The sequence below is a fragment of the Varanus komodoensis genome, unplaced genomic scaffold (genome assembly GCF_004798865.1).
Source record: "Varanus komodoensis strain SLA01 unplaced genomic scaffold, ASM479886v1 scaffold12, whole genome shotgun sequence".
Classification (NCBI taxonomy): domain Eukaryota; kingdom Metazoa; phylum Chordata; class Lepidosauria; order Squamata; family Varanidae; genus Varanus; species Varanus komodoensis.
Window position 1 is genome coordinate 14757061 of NW_025335349.1, and position 20438 is coordinate 14777498.

Consider the following 20438-nt stretch of genomic DNA (forward strand, 5'->3'; position numbering starts at 1 on the left):
AACAACAAAACAAACTCTCCACTGTAATGAAATGGCATTGCATTCATTTGGAGCCACCTTCCGCTTATAAAACCAGTGAGTCTTCCGTTTTCTGAGAAGTTTGAAATGAGGAGGCATTAGCATGTTTTTGCAAGATAAATGTGAAAAAAGACAAGTTGGTGAGTAGGAGGATGGAACCCATGGGTGAAAATAGTTTTGCAGAGGAATGTGATAACAAGGCTTCAAAAACTTTATGTTAATAGAAGGGTTTGCCAAGTCAGTAAATTGTATGGGCTACTAATGGCAGTGCTTTTATTTTAACATGAGTAGGTTCTTTTCACATATTACGGGTGCAAAAATAATGTACGTTTCATGTTTCATATACAATATTTCTAATGATTTGGATTTATCACTGAAAGGAACTTTGCATGTCCATACTAAAATTAAGTGTTGCAACTTTGAGATATGCTTTGTAAAAGGATAATAATGTTCTATAGCACATTTAATTTGCTTTTGAGAATGTTAATAATGTTTTACAGTAAATTTTTATTTGAAGCCCTCAAGGAAGGAAATAACTTTCTGAAATGAGTCAGGTGTATCTAAGCTTTTCATGGCACTTGAAAATATTTTCTCTTGTTTTTGACCCTGTAGCAAACAGGATGCTAAACTAGGTAAGCATTTCTCCAATCCAACATGGCTCTTGGGTCAACAGTGCAACCCTCTGTACAGTTACATAGAAGTAACCCCAGAAAGATCTGCACAGTTAACCTAAGGGCACAATGGCTGGAAAATGCTGGGTGTTGTAGGGCTTTTGTATCTAAAGAGGCCTAGGATTACACACTAAGTTGATTTTCCATCCAAATGTCCCATCTGCAAGCTTCCCAGTTTGCCTCAATAGGAACAGATTGTTGTCCTCTGGTCTGATTAACAGGATGTGTGCATGTGTGTGTTTTCTATGTTGCAAGTAAAGCTTTTGGTATTACTCTTATTCAACTCAACCAACACTTACAGCTCAAACACAGATACTGCCCGATTTTTGGAAAAAATAATTTGCAATTGAAAATTACACAAATGTCATAATAATATCTCTACACAAAGTATAAAAGTTGCATAACTTCATAAAAGGAACTGGTGACAGAGTACCCAGATGCCCATTTAAAAAGTTTACATCACAACCTGAAATAAATATACTATATTAAAACTTCTATCAACCACAGGAAGCTGATAAAATGTTCCCAGAACACTCCACTTCCAGTGAAACTTCTGCAGCAACCAGTATTGACTATCTTGGCAAGATTTGTTTTCTGATGAAGGCAGCTAGAAGTCAGCATCTAAAGTAAATACATGCTCATTTGTTTCAGCCATCACTGCAAAACGCTGATACTCTGCAACCTTCTTCTCAAAGAAATTGGTCTTTCCTTCCAAAGAAATATTTTCCATGAAGTCAAAGGGATTTTCTCTTTGAAAGACCTGAGAAAACCAAACTTATTATGAAATCATAGCTACTGAACCAGACATGCAATATGCTACTTGTCTCTAACAACTGCTTGAAGACTTGCCCATTTGAGAAAAATAAAAGATGGTGTTCCTTACCCTATTTGTAGATAAGAGTCTAAATAATTCTCTGTCCAGCCCAGTCTGAGCACAAGTAGGGATTGCAAAACTTTTCTATATTTTCTGTAGTTATTTATCGGTAGGTATAGACTAATCTGTTTCACTTTCTATATAGTAGTCACAGTTTTCAAGCATATATTCCTGCCTCAGGTTCTACATTTTTTAAGTCCACACAAAAATACATGAGAATATTTCAACATTTTCCTCCTAATACACATATATTATTTATTTATTTATTTGGAATTTTTGTATGCCGTCCCATTTGCATATGCCTCGGGACGGCTTCCAACATCATAAATACACATATACATACATATAAAATCTGGATACATCCTGGCTCAATATTAAAGCCAATAAATAAAATCAACAATTATTAAAATATCGTTTAAATAAAAAGGTCTTGGCCTGGCGCCGAAAAACAAACAACAATGGCGCCAGGCGGACCTCTCTGGGGAGCGCATTCCATAAGTTGGGGCACTACAGCAGAGAAAGCCCTCCTGAGGGTATTCACCCTCCTAATATCTTTCACGGAGGGTTCCCGGAGAAGAGCCTCTGCCGCCGATCTGAAGGGGCAGGAGGGCAAATACGGACGCAGGTGTTCCTTTAGATATCCAGGTCCCAAGCTGTTAAGGGCTTTATAGGTGATAACCAGCACCTTGAATTGGGCTCGGACTTTGATGGGGAGCCAGTGAAGCTGGTAGAGGACTGGGGTTATATGAGAACAATGCCCAGTCCCCGTCAGCAACCTGGCAGCTCTGTTTTGCACCATCTGAAGTATCCAGACCATCTTCAAGGGCAGCCCCATGTAGAGTGCATTACAGAAGTCCAATCGGGAAGTAACCAATACATATGTCACTGTCGCCAGGCAATTGTTGCCTGTCACCAGGCAAATTGTTTGTAAATTGTTGAATTTACAAACAATTTCTACTGAAACAGACTTTTCCATATGCACTTCTTCTTAATGTATTTGTTTTATATACAATTTTTGCTTGAAAAATTGAAATGCAAAATTCAAAGTGCAAAAATCAAAGGATAAGTGTGTTCCAGTTCCAGTATCAGTTCAAGATGCATGACTTAGACTGGTTCATATTAAAATGCAAACCAAGTATTTCTCCCCTGTTGCTGCTTCCGGTTCAACATCATTCCTCCCACACATCTATTACGCCTCCCACTTTACCCATGACTGCTCAAGTATTTTATGAAAGCTAAGTTTAATATCTGAAAAACCACATTCCAGAGTCATCCAGACATTATGTCACAGCATGCATTAGCATTATGGAAACAAGCCCTAATCTGGCACACCTTTTCTTTCTTGCCTTTATTTTACTGTTTGTTCCCAAACTATTTTATTCCTGTTTCGTCTGAACCAGGAAATTAGGACTGCACCAAACCCTGGTTTACCCACCGTTAGAATTAACAGTGGCGTTCGATCAATGGCAGGTAATTCTGGTTTGCACAGACCAGTCTGCTTGGCTTGCATGATGTAGTAAAGGGTGGTTTGTTTTAAAACATTGGAGGTAGACACAGGAACTGCAGTGCAAGAAAGAGAAGAGGGACAGATGGGCTCAAGGTTCCTCAGAGCTAGTTCATGTAACACCAACATCTGATTGGCTCCTCTTGTTCTACAATTGTTCAGACTTAATTCATGCACAGTTATCCAGCTTTGCAGGTCTGCAGGGCAGAATGTGGATGAGTCAAAGTCGTAAACAAAGGCTCTCTAGCTGGTCCTCCATGGCTGCACCATTCCTCAAGAGGTTTGCTTGGCCTTTTCTCAGCCTGTCTTCTCTCATCTAGCTAAGACGTTTTGATTCAGACTGTTTAGCTTGCCTGGTTTGCATTTAACGACTAACAAAGATACTTTATTTTATTGCTGTTATTTTACTATTGTTTTTGACTGCTTTAAGAAAGTTTTTAAATTGTATAAACCCCTCTGAACACTGTTTTCTCCTGCGAAGAGGAGGTACAAAAAATTCAGAATTAATAGCAGACTCAGGGTGTGCAGTAATTTCCCAAGTACCTTTGCAGACCCCCACCCAAAATATGACCATTTTAAAGTATAAACATACATAGTCATGAACTATACAATTCTTTTTCAAGTGACAATGGTGCTCAGGCACAGTCTGGAAACAGACGACGGAGGCAAAACCCATGACATAAATTAATAATAAATTCATATACCTTCCTGAACTAGCTTACCTTAGAAAAACCCAGTTCCAGAAGTAACCTATCTGCCACAAACTCAATATATTGTTTCATCAAGGTGCAATTCATACCAATCAAGCCAACTGGTAAGGCCTCTGTCAAAAACTCCTGCAATGTTAGGAAGAAAGAGACATTTTAGGAGAAACACAATACTATCTTCTTAGGAGTAACCTCCCAGGCTATTTAATATATTTACAGAGACAACTTTAAATAGCACCATTTAGAATTTGTTGCCACATGCATAAGCTAGTCACATGGAGTGACTCACTACAAAGACCTAGAAAAGTAAGCAAATGCAGCCTTCCAAAACTTGGTGTCCTACAGATGTTTCAGAATTTCATGCCCATCTGACTCTGCCAACATGGCCAGTGGTCAGGAATGCTGAGATTCATAGTCCTAATCAACTGCAAGGTACCAAGCTGGTGAAGGCTGAGTTAGTGCCTTGAACTACGAGCTAGGAGACCTCAGTTTAAATTCTACTTCATCCAAAGCTTGAGCCAATCATTCGATCTTGGTCTAACTTACCCAATACGATTATGAGGAGGATAAAAGGAAAGGGGGCATGTTTGTCACTTTGAATTTAGTGTATGACTGGTGTAATACAGCAAATAAATAACTAACTAAAGTTACTAAGGCCACCATAGAATGTCCACCACCGTCCATTCTTTATGAAGTGCCTAACGTAAGATAGACCAGATGGGCAGAAAGTAGACTGCCAGAATGTCGATGCCAATTTCCTGGGCTGGTGGCCATGCTAACAGTGAATGTCGAGAACGCAACTCAACCCTGATCAGCAGCAGCTCTCCATGTGTGCGGGAAGGAGTCTTCCTAGTCCTGACTGAGGTTGGCAGGGGCAGAGTCTGGGCACAGTGGAAAAACCAACACCAGGCCAAACCAAAGCAAAAGAGAAAAAGAGGAGGGTGGAAGAAAAGAAAGAAATTAGATCCCTAAAGGGAATACAGGTAGTGGTGGGGTCAGAAAGCACTGGTGTGGGCCACCAATCATTTTGAGAGACATCAGACAATTACAGGATTTAATAAGACCTGCCAATCTTCTTTTAGACCCCTTCCAAAATAGAACACTCATGCCTAGTTACTGTAGACAGAACAATTTATTTAAAATATTTGAGACTTAAGAGAAACCTCTAATCACTTGGTATTAAACAGTAAAAGACAACTAAAGAAAGGCAAACAGAATAATAACAGATATGCAGAAAATTGCATCTTTTATATATTTTCAAGAGGAACAAAGTCCCAAACACATCAACAGACCTTAGTTATTTGGTTTACTTTTACTCACAATGTACATTACATAAATGTTTCTATATTATATCCAGTAAAGTGTTTCCAAACAAGTGACTGGATTATTCCAGGCAGTAGCAGCTGCAACAAGCAAGTCTTCATTTTTACACTGATAAAACATTTCACATTCAAATGACATAAATGGAAGCATGTTTTAAAAGTAACCACTATCTTTCATAACTAGCTTCCATGCAACCTAGTGGACACAAAGTCTGATTATTTTGCTCAAATTTAGAGGTGACCAATAATTGTAACCTGCCTGTAACCCACCCAGGGAGCCTTGGGGCTAATGGGGCAAGCTAAAACTCTAATAAGTAAATAAATAAATTCAGTACAGCCCTCACTACCTCCAGCACAGCAGACCCACCAAATGAGGTGGAGCTTCTTAATGTCTGTCATGAAGCAATGCTAACAACAAATTATGACTGATGTTAAACTCAAGTAGATCAGCTATTTTACTTTCGGAGTTGATTACAAAGAAGTCCCATTTACTCACCTGCTCAATTTCAACTGCATTCATAATAATTTCTTTGACTCTGTCTTCTGATGGTTTATTCACTAAATACTGAAACATCAGGCAAGCAAAATCACAATGGAGTCCCTGAAACATGTGAGCAGAATAGGAACTTAAAGACCCTCAAAGCAAGCAACTAAAATATCTGCATGAGAACTACTGCTCCCCCCCTTATTTATCCTGAGATCTGCTCCTGGTTTGGAAGCTGCATTAGTTAAGAATGCAGCAGCTAAAATATTCATCTAGCTATAGACATATACTGAAGGATCTGTCCTGGCAGCCTATTGGCTACCAAGTCCTGTTCAAGGAATTGTTGTTGGCATTCAATGCCCTAAACAACTCAGAACCTATATATGTAGCTGGCTGCCTTCCCAATATACCCAACTGACCTCTGAAATCTTCCATGGGGGTATTGTTGATTGTCCCAAAACCAACAGTGTGTCCTCAAGTAACAGCACAGAAGGAGGCCTTCTTGGTAGTGGCACCCCCGCTCAAGAAGGCTCCTCCCCATTTGGTTTGAGAGATTGAAACTGTGGACAACTTCAAATGCCACTTGAAAACGTATTTGTTCACTCAGGTTTTCCCTAACATGTAATTATTATACTCTTTGCTATGATTTGTGCAATGCTTTTAATGTATTTATCGGCTTTTATACTTACTCATTTTAGGTAAACTGCTTAAAAATCTTATGACCGCAAGTGGTATATAAAGTAGTTTAAATAAATGATTATATATTTTTATCCTGTCTTCTTTCCTACAAGGAGCCCAAGGCAGCTTACATGAGCTTTCTCCTCCTTTGCTCCATTATATTCTCAGAAAAACGCTGTGAGGCAGGTTAGTCTAAAAGGCAGTGAGTGGCTGAAAGTCAACCAGCGACTTGGTCCATGGCCAAGTGGGGACTAAAACCCAGCTCTCCTCAGTTCCAGTCCAAGCATCTAACCTCTATACCACAGTAGTTTTTTAATAAACAAAAAAATGAATGTCTCTCCCTTGCATTTTTAAATGTCCAAGTGGCTCACAGCAAAACACACTGAAAATAATTTTCAAAAACATTCAAAACACCCTTAATCGATCTACGAGATATCAGTAAGACAGCAGTGCAAGACCATGAAGTTGGCCCATAAGGGAGTGGAGTACCAAGGGAGCTGGCTACTTGCCCCCATCTCCTGATGGCAGTGAAAAAGCTGGCAAGTCCCCCACCCCGGGGCTGCCCTAGCTGTTCTGCTCAGCTTTGGCGCATACAACACTTCCACACTGGGCAGAAGAGGAGAACCAGCTGGTGAAGCCATGCTGGACAGCAAGCAGTTGTGCAGAGGGGCCCTCTGTACCCACTACCTTGAGGCAGGCAGGGGCAAGCTCAGCTACAAGGGGAAAAATAACATTCTCCCACAGGTGCCCCCCTCTTCACTTCCCCCACACTGCTTTTGGGACCCCAGTGGATCACTCTGGGCTCTGTCAAGGCCCAGAGAAAGCATGGGAGGATTCAGGCAGTCACACTATTCTCTTGCACTAAACTAGAGGGTCTTACATGTTTACCATGCAAGCCTTAATTTTGCTATTCTGGCATGGAGCTTCTTATGTGTGATGTTTTAAGGCTTGCATTGTCTTGGGGCTGAAATCTGTGCAGTGCAGACAAACTTCTACTTCTATGGATGGATATTTTTGCTCTGGGCCACTGACTGCTAATGAGACATTAAATTTCAGTGGATGTGAAAAGTCCCTAGAAGCATTAGCCGGTGAGCATACACTGACCAGTGGGTATACACGGATGTTATGCAGGTAAGGCAGCCTTCAGTAACTGTACTAGACAGACTTTCCCCTGCTGCTAGGCTGGTACCTGCCTGAGGTCAGGCTTACTTCCCAGCCATTTCATGTTTTAAAACAACAATGTGTGCTGGCAAAACACACAATTCCTATTGCGTGTCCTATTGCGTTTGTAGGCTGCCTATTAAACAACAGCCTGCTTCTTTGTAGGAATGGGGGAGGGGGGTCTTCAAGCATCTTATCTCCTTTATTTAAATCCCCCCCACACCTTACTTCATCTCTGCTAATAAGTTCATTGGAGAAAGTGAGGCCTGGCATCAGTCCCCTTTTCTTGAGCCAAAATATAGCCGCAAAAGCCCCAGAGAAGAAGATCCCCTCGACAGCAGCGAAAGCAACCACTCTTTCCCCTGTTTCCAAGAAAAGAAAAAACGACAAACATAATTCATACAATTCACAATGTCTCCTCATTTCTTTTTCTTTAGTCAATTTCTACGGAATGTGAAATTTCTACACAATGTAGAGATTTTGACCAATTCTACCTATCTACAGAATGCAGAAAGAGCCAGAGGGCACAATTCACGTGGGATACCTGGAACTCTCCAAACTCAGAGATCTGAGGACATCTGATGCAGACCAGTCCCAGGGCTCAAGCAATCTCTGCCTTCAAACTCCTCCCACCCTGCAAAGCAGTTGCATGCCTGATTTGGGGAAAGGAAGCTGAGGCACCATTGGCAGGGGAGGAACAGCTTTGGAGCGGGGAAGGAGGCTGAAGTCTCCTGCTCGCCTTCTGGAACTCCCTGCAACATCGAAGAAGCAGCTGGGGCATTCTTTCCAAGCATACACCTGCAGAACCGGGTGACATTTCTGCAGCCAGGGTGACATTTCAGACAGAAAGATACTATAAGTACTTAGGTGCCAGAGCCTTCCATGTGCCTGATCAAGGTGGGAAGGTAAGGAGAACAAACAGGAAACTTCACGTGCAAACAAGTGCACAGTTTCCCCTCCAGCCTTTCTCTTCCTAAAAAGAGAACAAGGTCAAGGGAACAAGGTCTGCCCCCGGAGCCGGATGGATCCTGATGGATTCCTGAAAGCTCTGGGGGATTTTCCGGTTGACAAGGCTGGTGATCCTGTCGATGCCCTGGTTGAACTGTGGAATGAGGAGATGACCAGGGCTATTGACACGATCGCTCCCAAGCGTCCTCTCCCACCGGGCAGAGCCCGCTCTTCCCCTTGGTATACACCTGAATTGCGGGCGATGAAGCAGGTTGGGAGACGTCTAGAGCGTAGGTGGAGGAGATCACGGGGTAATTCTGACCGAACACACTTAAGAGCCCATTATCAGGCCTATGCTGTGGTGGTGAGGATGGCGAAGAAGAAATTCTTCTCTGTTTCCATTGCCTCCTCACAATGCCATCAGGTGGAGCTTTTTCGGGTGATGCAGGGGCTGATACATCCGGGCCCGAAGAAAGATCTTGTGCCACCCTCAAAGGCTCGCTGTGATGACTTTGCCAAGCATTTCAGGGAGAAAATAGCTCAGATTCGCCATGAGCTTGACTCTGCTATTGAATCAGATTCTACTGGGGAGACGCCATTGAGTCCACAATTAATGGATGAATTTCAGTTGTTGCAGCCTGATGATGTGGACAAGGTGCTTGGACAAGTACGTCCTACCACTTGCTTACTAGACCCATGCCCATCTTGGCTACTTAAGAAAACCAAGGACGGGATTGGGACATGGATCCTGGAGGTGGTCAACGCCTCTTTAAGAGATGGCCAGGTACCTGCCCCTTTAAAGGAGGCAGTAGTCCGGACAGTCCTAAAGAAGGCATCCCTGCATCCAGAGGTGGCCACCAATTATAGACCGGTGGCCAACATCCCGTTCCTGGGCATGGTGCTAGAGTGGGTGGTGGCGGGACAGCTCCAAGCACTCTTGGATGAAACTGATTATCTAGACCCATTTCAGTCCAGCTTCAGACCCGGGTATGGCACTGAATCTGCCTTGGTCGCCCTGTACAATGACCTGTGCAGGGAGAGAGACAGGGGGAGTGCGTCCCTGTTACTTCTCCTGGGCCTCTCAATGGCTTTCGATACCATCGACCATGGTATCCTTCTGAATAGGCTAGCGGGATTGGGAGTTGGAGGCACCGTGTGGCCGCTCCAAATCTATGGCCGATTTCAGAAGGTGGTGCTGGGGGACTATGGCTCTGTGCCATGACAATTATGCCATGGAGTTCCTCAGGGGTCCATTTTGTCCCCTTTGCTATTTAACATCTACATGAAACCGCTGGGAGAGGTCATCAGGAGGTGTGGGCTGCAGAATCATCAGTACACAGATGATACCCAGCTCTACCTCTTGTTTTCCACCAATCCAGGTGAGGCAGTGGCTGTGCTGAACCAGTGCCTGGCCGAGGTAATGGGCTGAATGAGGGCCAATAAACTGAAGCTCAATCCAGACAAGACGGAGGTCCTGTTGGTGGGTGGCTTGGGCCTCGGGATGGGGGACTTGGGCCTTGTCCTAAATGGGGTTGCACTCCCTCTGAGGGACAGGGTTCGCAGCTTGGGAGTGCTCCTCGACCTGGAGCTGTCTCTAGAAGCTCAGGTGACGGCGGTGGCAAGGAGCACCTTCCTTCAGCTTCGGCTGATACATCAGCTGCATCCCTTCCTGGAGAACAACTGCCTGGCGACAGTGACACACGTGCTGGTAACTTCCCGATTAGATTTCTGTAACGCGCTCTACGTAGGGCTACCCTTGAAGACGGTCCAGATACTTCAATTGGTGCAGAATAGAGCTGCCAGGTTGCTGACGGGGACTGGGCATTGTTCTCATGTAACCCCAGTTCTCCATCAGCTCCACTGGCTCCTGATTGAAGTCCAGGCCCAATTCAAGGTGTTGGTTATGACCTATAAAGCCCTCAACAGCTTGGGACCTGGATATCTAAAGGAACGCTTGCGCCCATATATGCCCTCCCGCCCCTTGAGATCAGCAACGGATGCCCTTCTCCAGGAACCCTCCGTGAATGATATTAGGAGGGTGAGTACCCAGAGGAGGGCTTTTTTCTCTGCGGTGGCGCCCCATCTATGGAATGCGCTCCCCAGAGAGGTCCACCTGGTGCCGTCGTTGTTTTTTGGCGCCAGGCCAAGACCATTTTATTTAAAACTTAATTGTTAAATTATTGAATTAATTAGGATTTTAAAATTTTTAGCCGAGAATGCACCAGGGGTTTTTAAACGATGGTTGTTTTCTTTTTAATTGTTATATTACTATTATTTATGTATGTATTTATGTATTCTTTGTGAGCCGCCCCGAGGCTTTGTTGCAATGGGGGTGGCATAGAAATGTTTTAAATAATAGTAATAATAAATAATAATAACATGGGAAGAATAGTGGCCTAGTTTGACTGGTACACTCTGACTGCCTGTCTTCTCCTGTCCAGCGCAGACATTGTTCCTTTTCATGCAGTATGTGAAGTGAAAGGAGGCAGGAGGTTGTTACCCATTTGCTTCATTATCTGTGAGCTCCTAGTAAGCAACGTAGCCATCCTCTAATTACAGAACCAAAATCCCTCTCATGTACATTAACATTTTAAATGTTAATACCACTGAATTTTATCTGGCCAGGGCGGCTTATTTTATATTGTGTGTTTTAAATTATAATGATTATCTATATGTATATTTTAACTTATTGGTTTTATTTATTGTTGTAAGCCGCCCCGAGGCTTCGGCGAATGGGGCGGCATAAAAATGTTTTAATAGATAAAAATAAATAAATAAAAATGTAAATGTTCAAGGCCCAATTAATCCATGGTCTATAGGAAAATGCTCTTTAAATCAAGGACACTGGGAGCCAGCAAGGTGCAGTTCTCACACGTCACAGCTGCAGGTTCAAGGCCCCAGTAGGCCGTGAAGCTCACTGAGTGACCTGGGGGGGCCACTCACAGACCCTCTGCCTAACCAACCTCACCGAGCTGCTGTGAGGATAAAATGCACAGGTGGAAGAGCATCACGCACAGTGCCTCCAACTCCTTACCAAAATGGCAGGATATAAATCTAACACATAACTATAAACACAACTGATTCATTCACACACAGCAGTTCCTCTGATTCATCTAAGGCACACACACTGAAAATACATAATGCAGAAGCCACCTACCAAAAGAGGCTTCTTTGTCGGTTATCCACTTCAGTGCCCAGTCTGCTTTCTTCTTGACGTACGGCATTGTTTCAATAGCATTAAATAGGAAGTCCCTGGAACAGCAAATACAATCAACAGCTGCATTCCAAAAATCTTGATTCTGATTTTATTTAAAAATCATGTTTCTAGTCCAGATAGCTGGCAAAGATGAACCTTGAAAATATATGGCAGAACTGCAGAATGGCTGGAAGTGAGTAAATTTGTGGAGAGCAGCAGGAAGGGTTTCAGTGCCCCAAATGGTTAATTGATTCCCCCCTCCCCATGATTAGCTAAAGCACAATTATGCAAAATAAACTAATACATACTAATTTTCTTGATTTCCATAAGTCCAGAGGGGGCATAGACTCGGCACGCAAGCATATCGATTTTCCTCCCTTCCTTGTCCCGAGGAGCGGTATGTCCCCTGGACTCCCTGCTCTGGGAGGATTCAACCACAAGAGAGTTCGGTTTCGGGTGACAGAGCAGGAAGGGAATGTCATCGTCACGAACTCTATACATGGCCTCATATCTGCGGGAGATAGCTTGTGGTTGGGCTGGTTGGTCCCAGGGCTGGACCATAGCCTGGTGGAGTGTAGTTATAAGCGGCAGAGCTATGGATGCGGACTGCTCTCCCCGAACGACATCATAAAACCGATCTGTGGAGGGGCCTGGCTGTTGATGAGCTTCGATTTCAAGCAAACGAACTAAGCAGGACATGAGCTCTGTGAAAGAGACATGCGGTTCGTCGGGTGAAGCAGACCCTTGGTATGCGGCAGCCACATCAGGGGATGTGGAGTCGACCTCCGAATCCTCGGAGTCTTCCACCGTAACGCGGCCGGTTTTCGCTTGAGAAGAAGGTTTCAGGGGAGGTTGGGCGCCTTGTCTCTGTATGCCTGGAGGTGGATGGTACGTCCCTCGGGACCGATGGTGATCTATGATCCCGAGGAAAATAGGGATATGGTTGGTAACCACCCCAGCCGGGGGGAGCACCATATCCCGGGATCAACCAACTCTCATCTCGATGTTCGGATGAAAGGCTGCGACATCTGGGAGATAATGGTGAGGCCACATGAGGTTCAGTTGGTGGCATAGGTGTTAGCGAGCAGTCCCTCGGCAGGGAGTCTCTGATCTCACCATCAGAGATGGACTCCCGAAGCGGCTCCTCCTGTTGCTGGGGATGCACGCTCTCAGGCTGAGTGGTTGGCCTGGGGGATCCCAGTGGAATCACCTGCATAACGAGTTGCAGGGCCGGTCCCAAGGGGGCCGGTACCATGGCGGCCATCGGTACCGAAAAGCCCGATGAACCTGAGCCCCGGTGTTTTGGGCGATCAGGTTTCTTGCTCTTGCGAGCGGGCTTATCCACCTTCTCCTTCCTCAACTTCTTATGGGTGGAAGGTTTATCCAGACCGGTATGCTTGTGCTTCTCCCATTTCTTAGCCAGGGGAGAAGGCAGTGACTCCATAGAAGCGGCGCCTTCGTCCGAAGGACGCTGCGGAGGATCGGCAGAGGTCGAGGAAGGACGCTTCGCTGGAGCTCTCATGGAGGAGGAAGAGCACTGAGGAGGTGCGGATGAAGAGGAACCAGGCCGTAGGAGCAGTTGGTCAGACTGCATTAATACCTGATTCCATAGGAGCTTCCTGAGACGATTTTCCGTTTTTTCGCGCCTGCTTGGTAAACGCCAAGCAATGACCACATTTGTCGGTCCTATGCCCCTCGCTGAGGCAGAGGAGGCATAGATCATGTGGATCAACTGGCGACATTTTAGATCCACATTCAATACATTTGCGGAATGCCGCCCGCTGCGCCATCGCGGAAAAATGAAGAAAAGAGGACAGTATAGAGGGTAAGATAATATTGTTTTTCCTTTTTTTGCTTTTTTATATATAGAGAGAAGAGAATTTAAGAAGAAAACGGACAGAATCGGGAAGAAGAACAAACTTGGAGCAAGAGGAGTTTAAGGTTTTTGAGAAAAAAACAACGAAGAGGCACAGATCTATAGCGAGAGACGAATAGGCACGAGGCACAGTGAACGGCGGTCGCAAAGACTGAGTAAAATGGCGGACACTCCGCTCTATTTATATCACGAAGGGGGAGGGGAGCGGAGTTTTCCCGCCAAAAACCGTTAGCTTTCTAATCTTCCGGCCTAGGCACTGCGCAGGCGCAGCAACCCATATGTGTGATGCACAGAGGCCATGACGAAGAATGCAGTTTCAATTTGTTGTGATTTAGAAAACCCTGATGAAAAAATCTGTTTCTTATTTTTAAGAACATGAAAACATTTGGGTGACATTTAATCAAAGCAATATAAAGGTCCTGTTTAGACATGAGTAAATACTATGGTTTCCTAACAGGAGAACTAGTTGCAGCAAGCTTTGGACTAAAGCACTCCCCTCTCCTCCATTTTCATGATAGTGAGAAGGCCACTAATATTTTTCAATAGTCCACAACAGTTGTTTAATTATCATTAGTGAGAGCAGTTCAGGATCTGAAACAATGGTTCAATCCTGCTTTGTTTCCATTAAACATAGTTTAACTTTAAACAAACCATAATTCTCTAGGTTTTACAATCACAGAAAACCGTGTTTGCTTAAAACTGAAAGGTTTTCATCTCCTCATGGGTGCAGAAGAAAGGAGGAAGGAGTGCACAAGCACAAGGTTTGCATGTTTGTTTTGTCTTGTTCTTATAATAGGTCTCCTAAGCCAGAGCAATTCAAATGAAAATAAAATGGGTTGTCGGGCAGATTAACGCTGTAAATAAATAAGTGAATTGAACGGAATAGAACGGAACAGAGTCAATACAAATCCCCTAGATCACGGCAATACTTACGGTGATTACCTTTTCTCAGGATCCTTGATGTAAGTGTCTATTAATAAACTGTACATCTCGGAGTGAACATTTTCTATTAGTATCTGGAAGCCATAGAAACAGCGAGCCTCTGGGACCTGCACTTCTTGACTAAAACGCTGTACCTGCCAATGAAAAAAGCCAGAGATAATTCACATGTATCCTTCCCTCAGTGAGTCAAAGCTAAATATGCCATTGCCATCTCTGAAAAACACACAATAATTACCAGGTAACAGGAAAGCTCTGCCAAGAGACACAGATTGGCAATGGCGATGTCACATATGCTAGTCATTGCCTGATGCTGCAGTCATCAAGGGGCCACCGTTCAGTGGTAGCGTGCAGAAGGTGTCCAGCAATCCCAGATATCTCTAGGACGGGCTGGGAAGGCACCTGCCTGAATCCCTGGAGAGCTGATACCACTTGGTGTCAACAACACTGGGCTAGGTGCCTGTCTTGGTATAAAGCAGCCTCCTAGAGCCCTTGAGTGAATTCATCCTTAAGAACCCTGAAGAGTTATCTTGCTTGTGAAAGACCTTACTGGAATGGCAAACAGCTTTAGGATCCATGCCAAATGAAACAGTGCTTTAGCATCATCAAAACATCTGTTTGCACACCCAAAAAACTGATATCCTATAGAATAACAGTGAAATTAATTTCCCAAATGCTGCTCCTCCTTATGTAGTCAAAGTGGCACCATCCAGAAACAAACTAGGTGAAAGCCCACAGTTTGCAAAGTATAAAAATACCTTCAGGAAAGGACTTTCCATAAAAAGAAACTGCTGTAGCCAAGGAAAGTGCAAGAGGGAGTTACATTCTTAATGTCTACAACACCAGGAAATATTACTTATAAGTCTCAGGAACGCCTTTTCCTTCCACTTTCTTTAGAAATATAAGATGGTGATGAGCACTGACTGCTGTTTCTTTGAATGAGCTGTGAATAATTTGAAAAGGACTCTCCAAGTTGGGTTTGTTCCTCCCAACCCCCTTTTATGAATCTTACCGACTTTTCTGCTCTGGCATGTTTTCTCTATTGGAAGTGGACTTTGAAATTTGAATGTCAGTTGCTGAACTTAAGCACTCCCCAGCCCCTTTTGAAAAAGCAGATAAGATATGCAGCAAAGGCTCAGGAGAGACAGTGGAAGATGTATCTCACCAGGTTTTCATTCACAATTCCATCGCTAGCTGCAAAAAAAGCCAGGATATGTGAAATAAAGTATTTTTCTTCTGGTTTCAGCTTGTGCCAATGAGGAAGATCCTTTGATAAGTCAACCTTGGTGAAGAAGAAAAAAAACTATACTTTGCAACTGCATATTGTAACAGTTCATTATTTCTGTACGACAAAGGAAACTATGGAAGGAAATTAACAATTCTTATAGTTTACAATAGCGTCTCTCAAACATTCACCCTCCAGATTATGTAGGACAGCAACCCATCATCCCCAAACATTTAGCTCTAGAATGTTCTGAAGTGGGGAGGAGTGTGGGTTGTGTGACTTCTCAGATGACCACCTGAAGAACCATGGAGAAAAGTAAGCAGTCTGTCCTCCTCCTTTGTGGTCTCTGTGATCCTCACATATAATTATAAAGCCGTAAGACTTACCAGAAGAGGGAGATGTCACAGCTGCCGAAGGTAGCATCAGCACAAGCTCCTACATCTAAGCATTAGACTGGTGAACCCAGATGGCTGCATTACAAAGTTACCATACAGGCAATCCTTTGAGAAAAGCAGCAGCAAAAGCCATGGCTCTGATCAAATGTGTCTTCACTTGAACAGGGACTGACAGACATACAAATTGGTAAGCAAGGTGTATGGCTGAGTCTACCAATTTGGCAACATGTTGTGAGGATATGAACTGGCCCTCTTTGAGATCACTCTGGCAGTCACAAGGATGAGTAAATGTTCTAAAAGTTGACATTGCAGAGGCAGAACTTTAGTGCCCTGTGGATGTCCAACAAATAAAGCTTCACTTTGATAGAAGTGAATAAGGAAGCAAGGAAGACCTTTGTCTTGGCTTAAATGTAATTGAGAGACAACATCTGGATGAATGGGCAGAAACAACAGTGACTACTAAAAGTACTTTCATGGTGAAAAGTCGAAAGTCAGCTGTGGCTACTGGCTCAAATGGATTGGCCATTAATTGAATTAGTACCACATACAGGTTCCCACAATGAACTGGGGGAGCCATTGGTGGAAAAAACTCAGTGAAGTCTTTATCAAAATGTTCTGTTTAGGGATGAGGGAACCAAGGAACATTCAATATTGGCATGGTTCACTACAATTGCTGCCAGTTATAATGCAATGGAAAAGTGGGCAAAGCCAAGCCTTTGGGTTTCTGTGAGAACAGGAAGTCCTGTATAGTAAAATACTATGAGGTTGGGCCATGTTGAGTTGATGTTAAGAACACCTCTATCTTTTTCTACTTGAAAACGTAAGAGGCTTAAGTGGAAGGCTTGGATGAGGCTGTCAAAACTAGTTGCAACTAGTGCCCAGTTGCAAGGGAGAGGCAATGGGCTCTGGAACCACAGGAGATGCATCCATAATAACTACCACTGTTGGTCAGGGGTGTGGAAGTCAAATCCTCACAGAAGATGCAATTGTTCACAAATTCAGGGAAAACCTGACTGAGCTCAGGAGTGAGAGGTGAAGAGTTCTGAAGTCTCCTCCTAGATCAAAAGTTTACAGGAACCATTGTAAAGGTCCTGTATAGAGGTGGGCTAGAGGGGTGACTGCCTCAGTCAAGGCCATTAGTCCTAGGAGGCATTGGGTTGTGGCTACCCAACAGTGGGGAGTGGTGGAAAGGTCCTTTGCAATGAAGCAGAAGATATCCATTCCATCCTTCAGAAGATATGCTTGGGCTCAAGCTGAATCTAGTAATGCCCAATAAGCTGTTAGGGTCAAAATGGACAGAGGTAACATTTTCCCTTGATGTCCTGAAGGCCAAGAACAGTTCCTGGGGAGTTATTGGCAGGAAGGGACAATGAAAAGTCGGTCACTGAAGCAGGGTAAAACTATGATCCCTTTTAGCCTCATGCGTACTACAACTACCACTATGTATTTTGTAAAAATTCTCAGAGCTGCAGCAAGGCAGAGGACCATAAACTGAAACAGTTTTTGCCTAACGCTGCAATTTGACACAGTGGACAAAAAGGAGCTGAGAGGCAAGTGGGAGTTATGCCCAGAGGATGTGCAGAGGAGGTACATGGGACTCCCATCTAAAGCTCTGTTTAGTTCCAGAACATTCTGAATGACTGTTTTGCACAGGTGCATAATGGTGGCATTAGAATCAGAGATTGAGAAGAAACCTGGCTTGCAGGAAGCCCCTGTTCACACTTCTACAGCTTCATCCAAAGATGCCTACAAGGATAGGGCAGGTAGTTGTCACACAGACAGGGAAAGACAAAGCATATAATGTCTTCAGGTGTCAAGTAACAAGGCTGTAGCAAAGCTAGGAGCAGCAAGAGGCTGTGACACAGTGGTAAAATACAAGCTTTGCAAGCTGAAGGTTCCATCCACAGCACCTCCAGATAGGACTGGGAAAGACTCCTGCACAAAGCCCTGGAGGGCCACTGCGAGTCAGCTAGGTGGACCACTGGTCTGATGCAATATACAGCTGCTTCCTATGTTCCTAATGAAGCAGCCTTTTAAAATAGTTTTTAAAAGCCTTCAAAATGGCTTCAGGTAAATACAGTTTTAAAACAGACATGTTAAAAATTACATTTTAAAACCCCACATTCTCACAAGTCCCTCAGTCTCTTCCAGTTCTCTGTTTAAGAAACCACTACATGAAATAAGATATTAGAGAAGTTTAGGAGATGGGTGATCTTAATTCACAGCAAAAATCAGGCAGGACTGCCTTGAGAGTGTCCAAAGGTATTTGCCATGGTGCAGCGCAGTCAGGCCCATAATTGAGCATGTGGCATCAGTAGCTACTCCACGGCTGATGAACTTCTGGTTGTCCACTGAACCTATTACTAGGATTGTGCATGCTGAGAATCTGCCATGGAAGGCTAACTCAATTATTTAGCATAGAGTTTGTTTGCATGGCCATAGGCCTTTTAGGGAGTGTGGTAAAATCTTTTTCAAGGCATCCAGCTACTTGAGAAACTCGATTCTCATTTTCTCCAAAGGAGTGAAGTTCCTAATCATTCAGGCTAAGAACCCAAGCTTGTAAATTGAGAAATCTCAGAAGCTACAGGTGGGCTGAGTAAGATATCCAGCAGTCATGGTGATTCTTCGTACTACTTTGGCCCTTCTTCACAATTCCTTTTTAGTGTATTGTTTCTCTCCACTGCTGTTAGGATTTTATCGGATGGCATGTAATGGTTCCTTAATAATGTTTATGGATATTTGATTAGATGCCACTTTGGGGGCTTTTGCTGAAAAATAGCTCATAAATAAATAGCAGAGACAAATTAATTCTGCACATGGGTTACACAGGCTAGTAGGGCTTGTAGGGAATTTGCTTCCAGAAAACAGACTGACATGCTTAGTCATGTTTAGGCTTCAGTCCTATGTGCATTAGCCTGAGAGTAAGCACCACTGAACTCAGTGGAACTTATTTCTGAGTAGACATATATAAGATTGTACTGTTGGAACAGATTAGATGCCAATTACAAAACAAAACAGCACGATGGGGAGAATCTTACTCATGGGAGTAATCTGTTCACATGAGCAGTGTAAAGTCAAAGACACTAACTCATGAAAGAACAAGTCTTCTATGAATAAGGAAACTTTTTTTCTTATTTACAGAACCACGTAATTGGGGTTGTTTATTTGCTTGCTAGTTTGCTAAGTTGATCACTGACTTCTTATGGTGTTCCTGCAAGCATTCATTTTCAGGAACCTAATTCAGGGAGGAAAGGTTCTCCAGGGTCCAATACTACACAACTTTAGACAGAAAAAAAACATAGCCAGGATTGCGCCATTACCAATAGTTGTTGTTGGTAATAGTTGAGGATTAAGAATCTATTGCAAATCACCCAAAGGTGATTCCCAATCTACTCTACCCCAACCTACATTCTGCCAAACTCACCCTCCAACACTATGGCCCCAAATGTTTCAGGAATCTTGGAAGCATGGCTGTGAATTTGTCTTAATATGGCCTGCAGGTTACTCACCTCTTCCACTGTCCAGAAGGAAGCTTGTGCCTGCTTGTACATTTTCCATATCTCAGGATACTGAATTGGGAAGATGACAAATCGATGAGGGTTCTTTCGTAAAAGAGGCTCCTCATTCGATTTTAAACCATTTTCAATACCATCTGAGGATAACCTCTAAAGTAAAAGCACAAAGTCATAAAATGCACTGGTTTTCTATGTCTCTTCACCCCCTCTTTTGCTCTAGGGTTTGGATGTTTCTTGGCAAGATCTATAAATCTAAACTATTCATCCTCCCTCGATCCAAAAATGAACCCCCACCTTCATGCAAGTTTGTACAGAGTTCAAATATGCAGTCATTGCACCTGCCCAAAGAGCACTGCTCTGGGCGCTCTTCCCAGTGCGCACGCAGCACCAAAAACACCTGTGCAAGTTCCCCGAGTCTGATGTGCAACCGTTTAGCTTGAGGTTTCCTGAATGACACTGGCGTACGGGTTTGAGTTGGTTGGTTGGTTTGGGTTGCGGGGGCGGACCCGATCCTGCTCTAAGTGCGCGCCGGGCAACAGGCCTCATTCCCAAGGCAGGGCGCGCGGGCACAAGGTGGGCTTCTGCGGGCCGCCTGACCCTGAGCGCGCCCACCGGGTGCAGGCGCCACGTCGCTCAGTGCTGCTTCCTCCCGCGCACTGCAGCTCTCCTCAGAGCGGCACTTCGCTCCAGCGCCCTCCTCCTCCTCACCGGCACCACCAGCCCCCCTTGGCGGAAGGACAGAGATGGCGCCGCGCTCGCTCACCTCGTCACTCTCCGGCCTGGCGGCCCCGCACGACGCTGGGCGTTCCCGGCGCTCGCCCATGGCCACGGCAGGCAGGCAGGAGGCAGGGGAGGAACTCGATCCCCCGCTCCAGCCCCGACGCCAGGGAAGCGACGGAGGAAGCAGGCAGCAGCTCCCGTGACC

The 20438-nt window shown here is 44.3% G+C and overlaps 1 protein-coding gene across 2 annotated transcripts; it reads right to left on the minus strand.

Annotated features, from left to right (window-relative positions):
• Positions 1-274: 274 nt before the first annotated feature.
• RRM2B (ribonucleotide reductase regulatory TP53 inducible subunit M2B) lies at positions 275-20438 on the minus strand. Of its 2 annotated transcripts, none has more exons than XM_044421769.1 (9): positions 20277-20438; positions 19508-19567; positions 15544-15660; positions 14382-14515; positions 11525-11619; positions 7648-7781; positions 5593-5697; positions 3790-3903; positions 275-1449 (listed from the first exon to the last, which is right to left on the minus strand). In XM_044421769.1, the coding sequence occupies exons 1-9, from the start codon at positions 20334-20336 to the stop codon at positions 1297-1299; spliced, it is 972 nt and encodes a 323-aa protein (XP_044277704.1). In that variant the 5' UTR covers positions 20337-20438; the 3' UTR covers positions 275-1296. The 2 variants fall into 2 exon arrangements, with proteins under 2 accessions (XP_044277704.1, XP_044277703.1); XM_044421768.1 differs by having other exon boundaries at positions 19508-19663.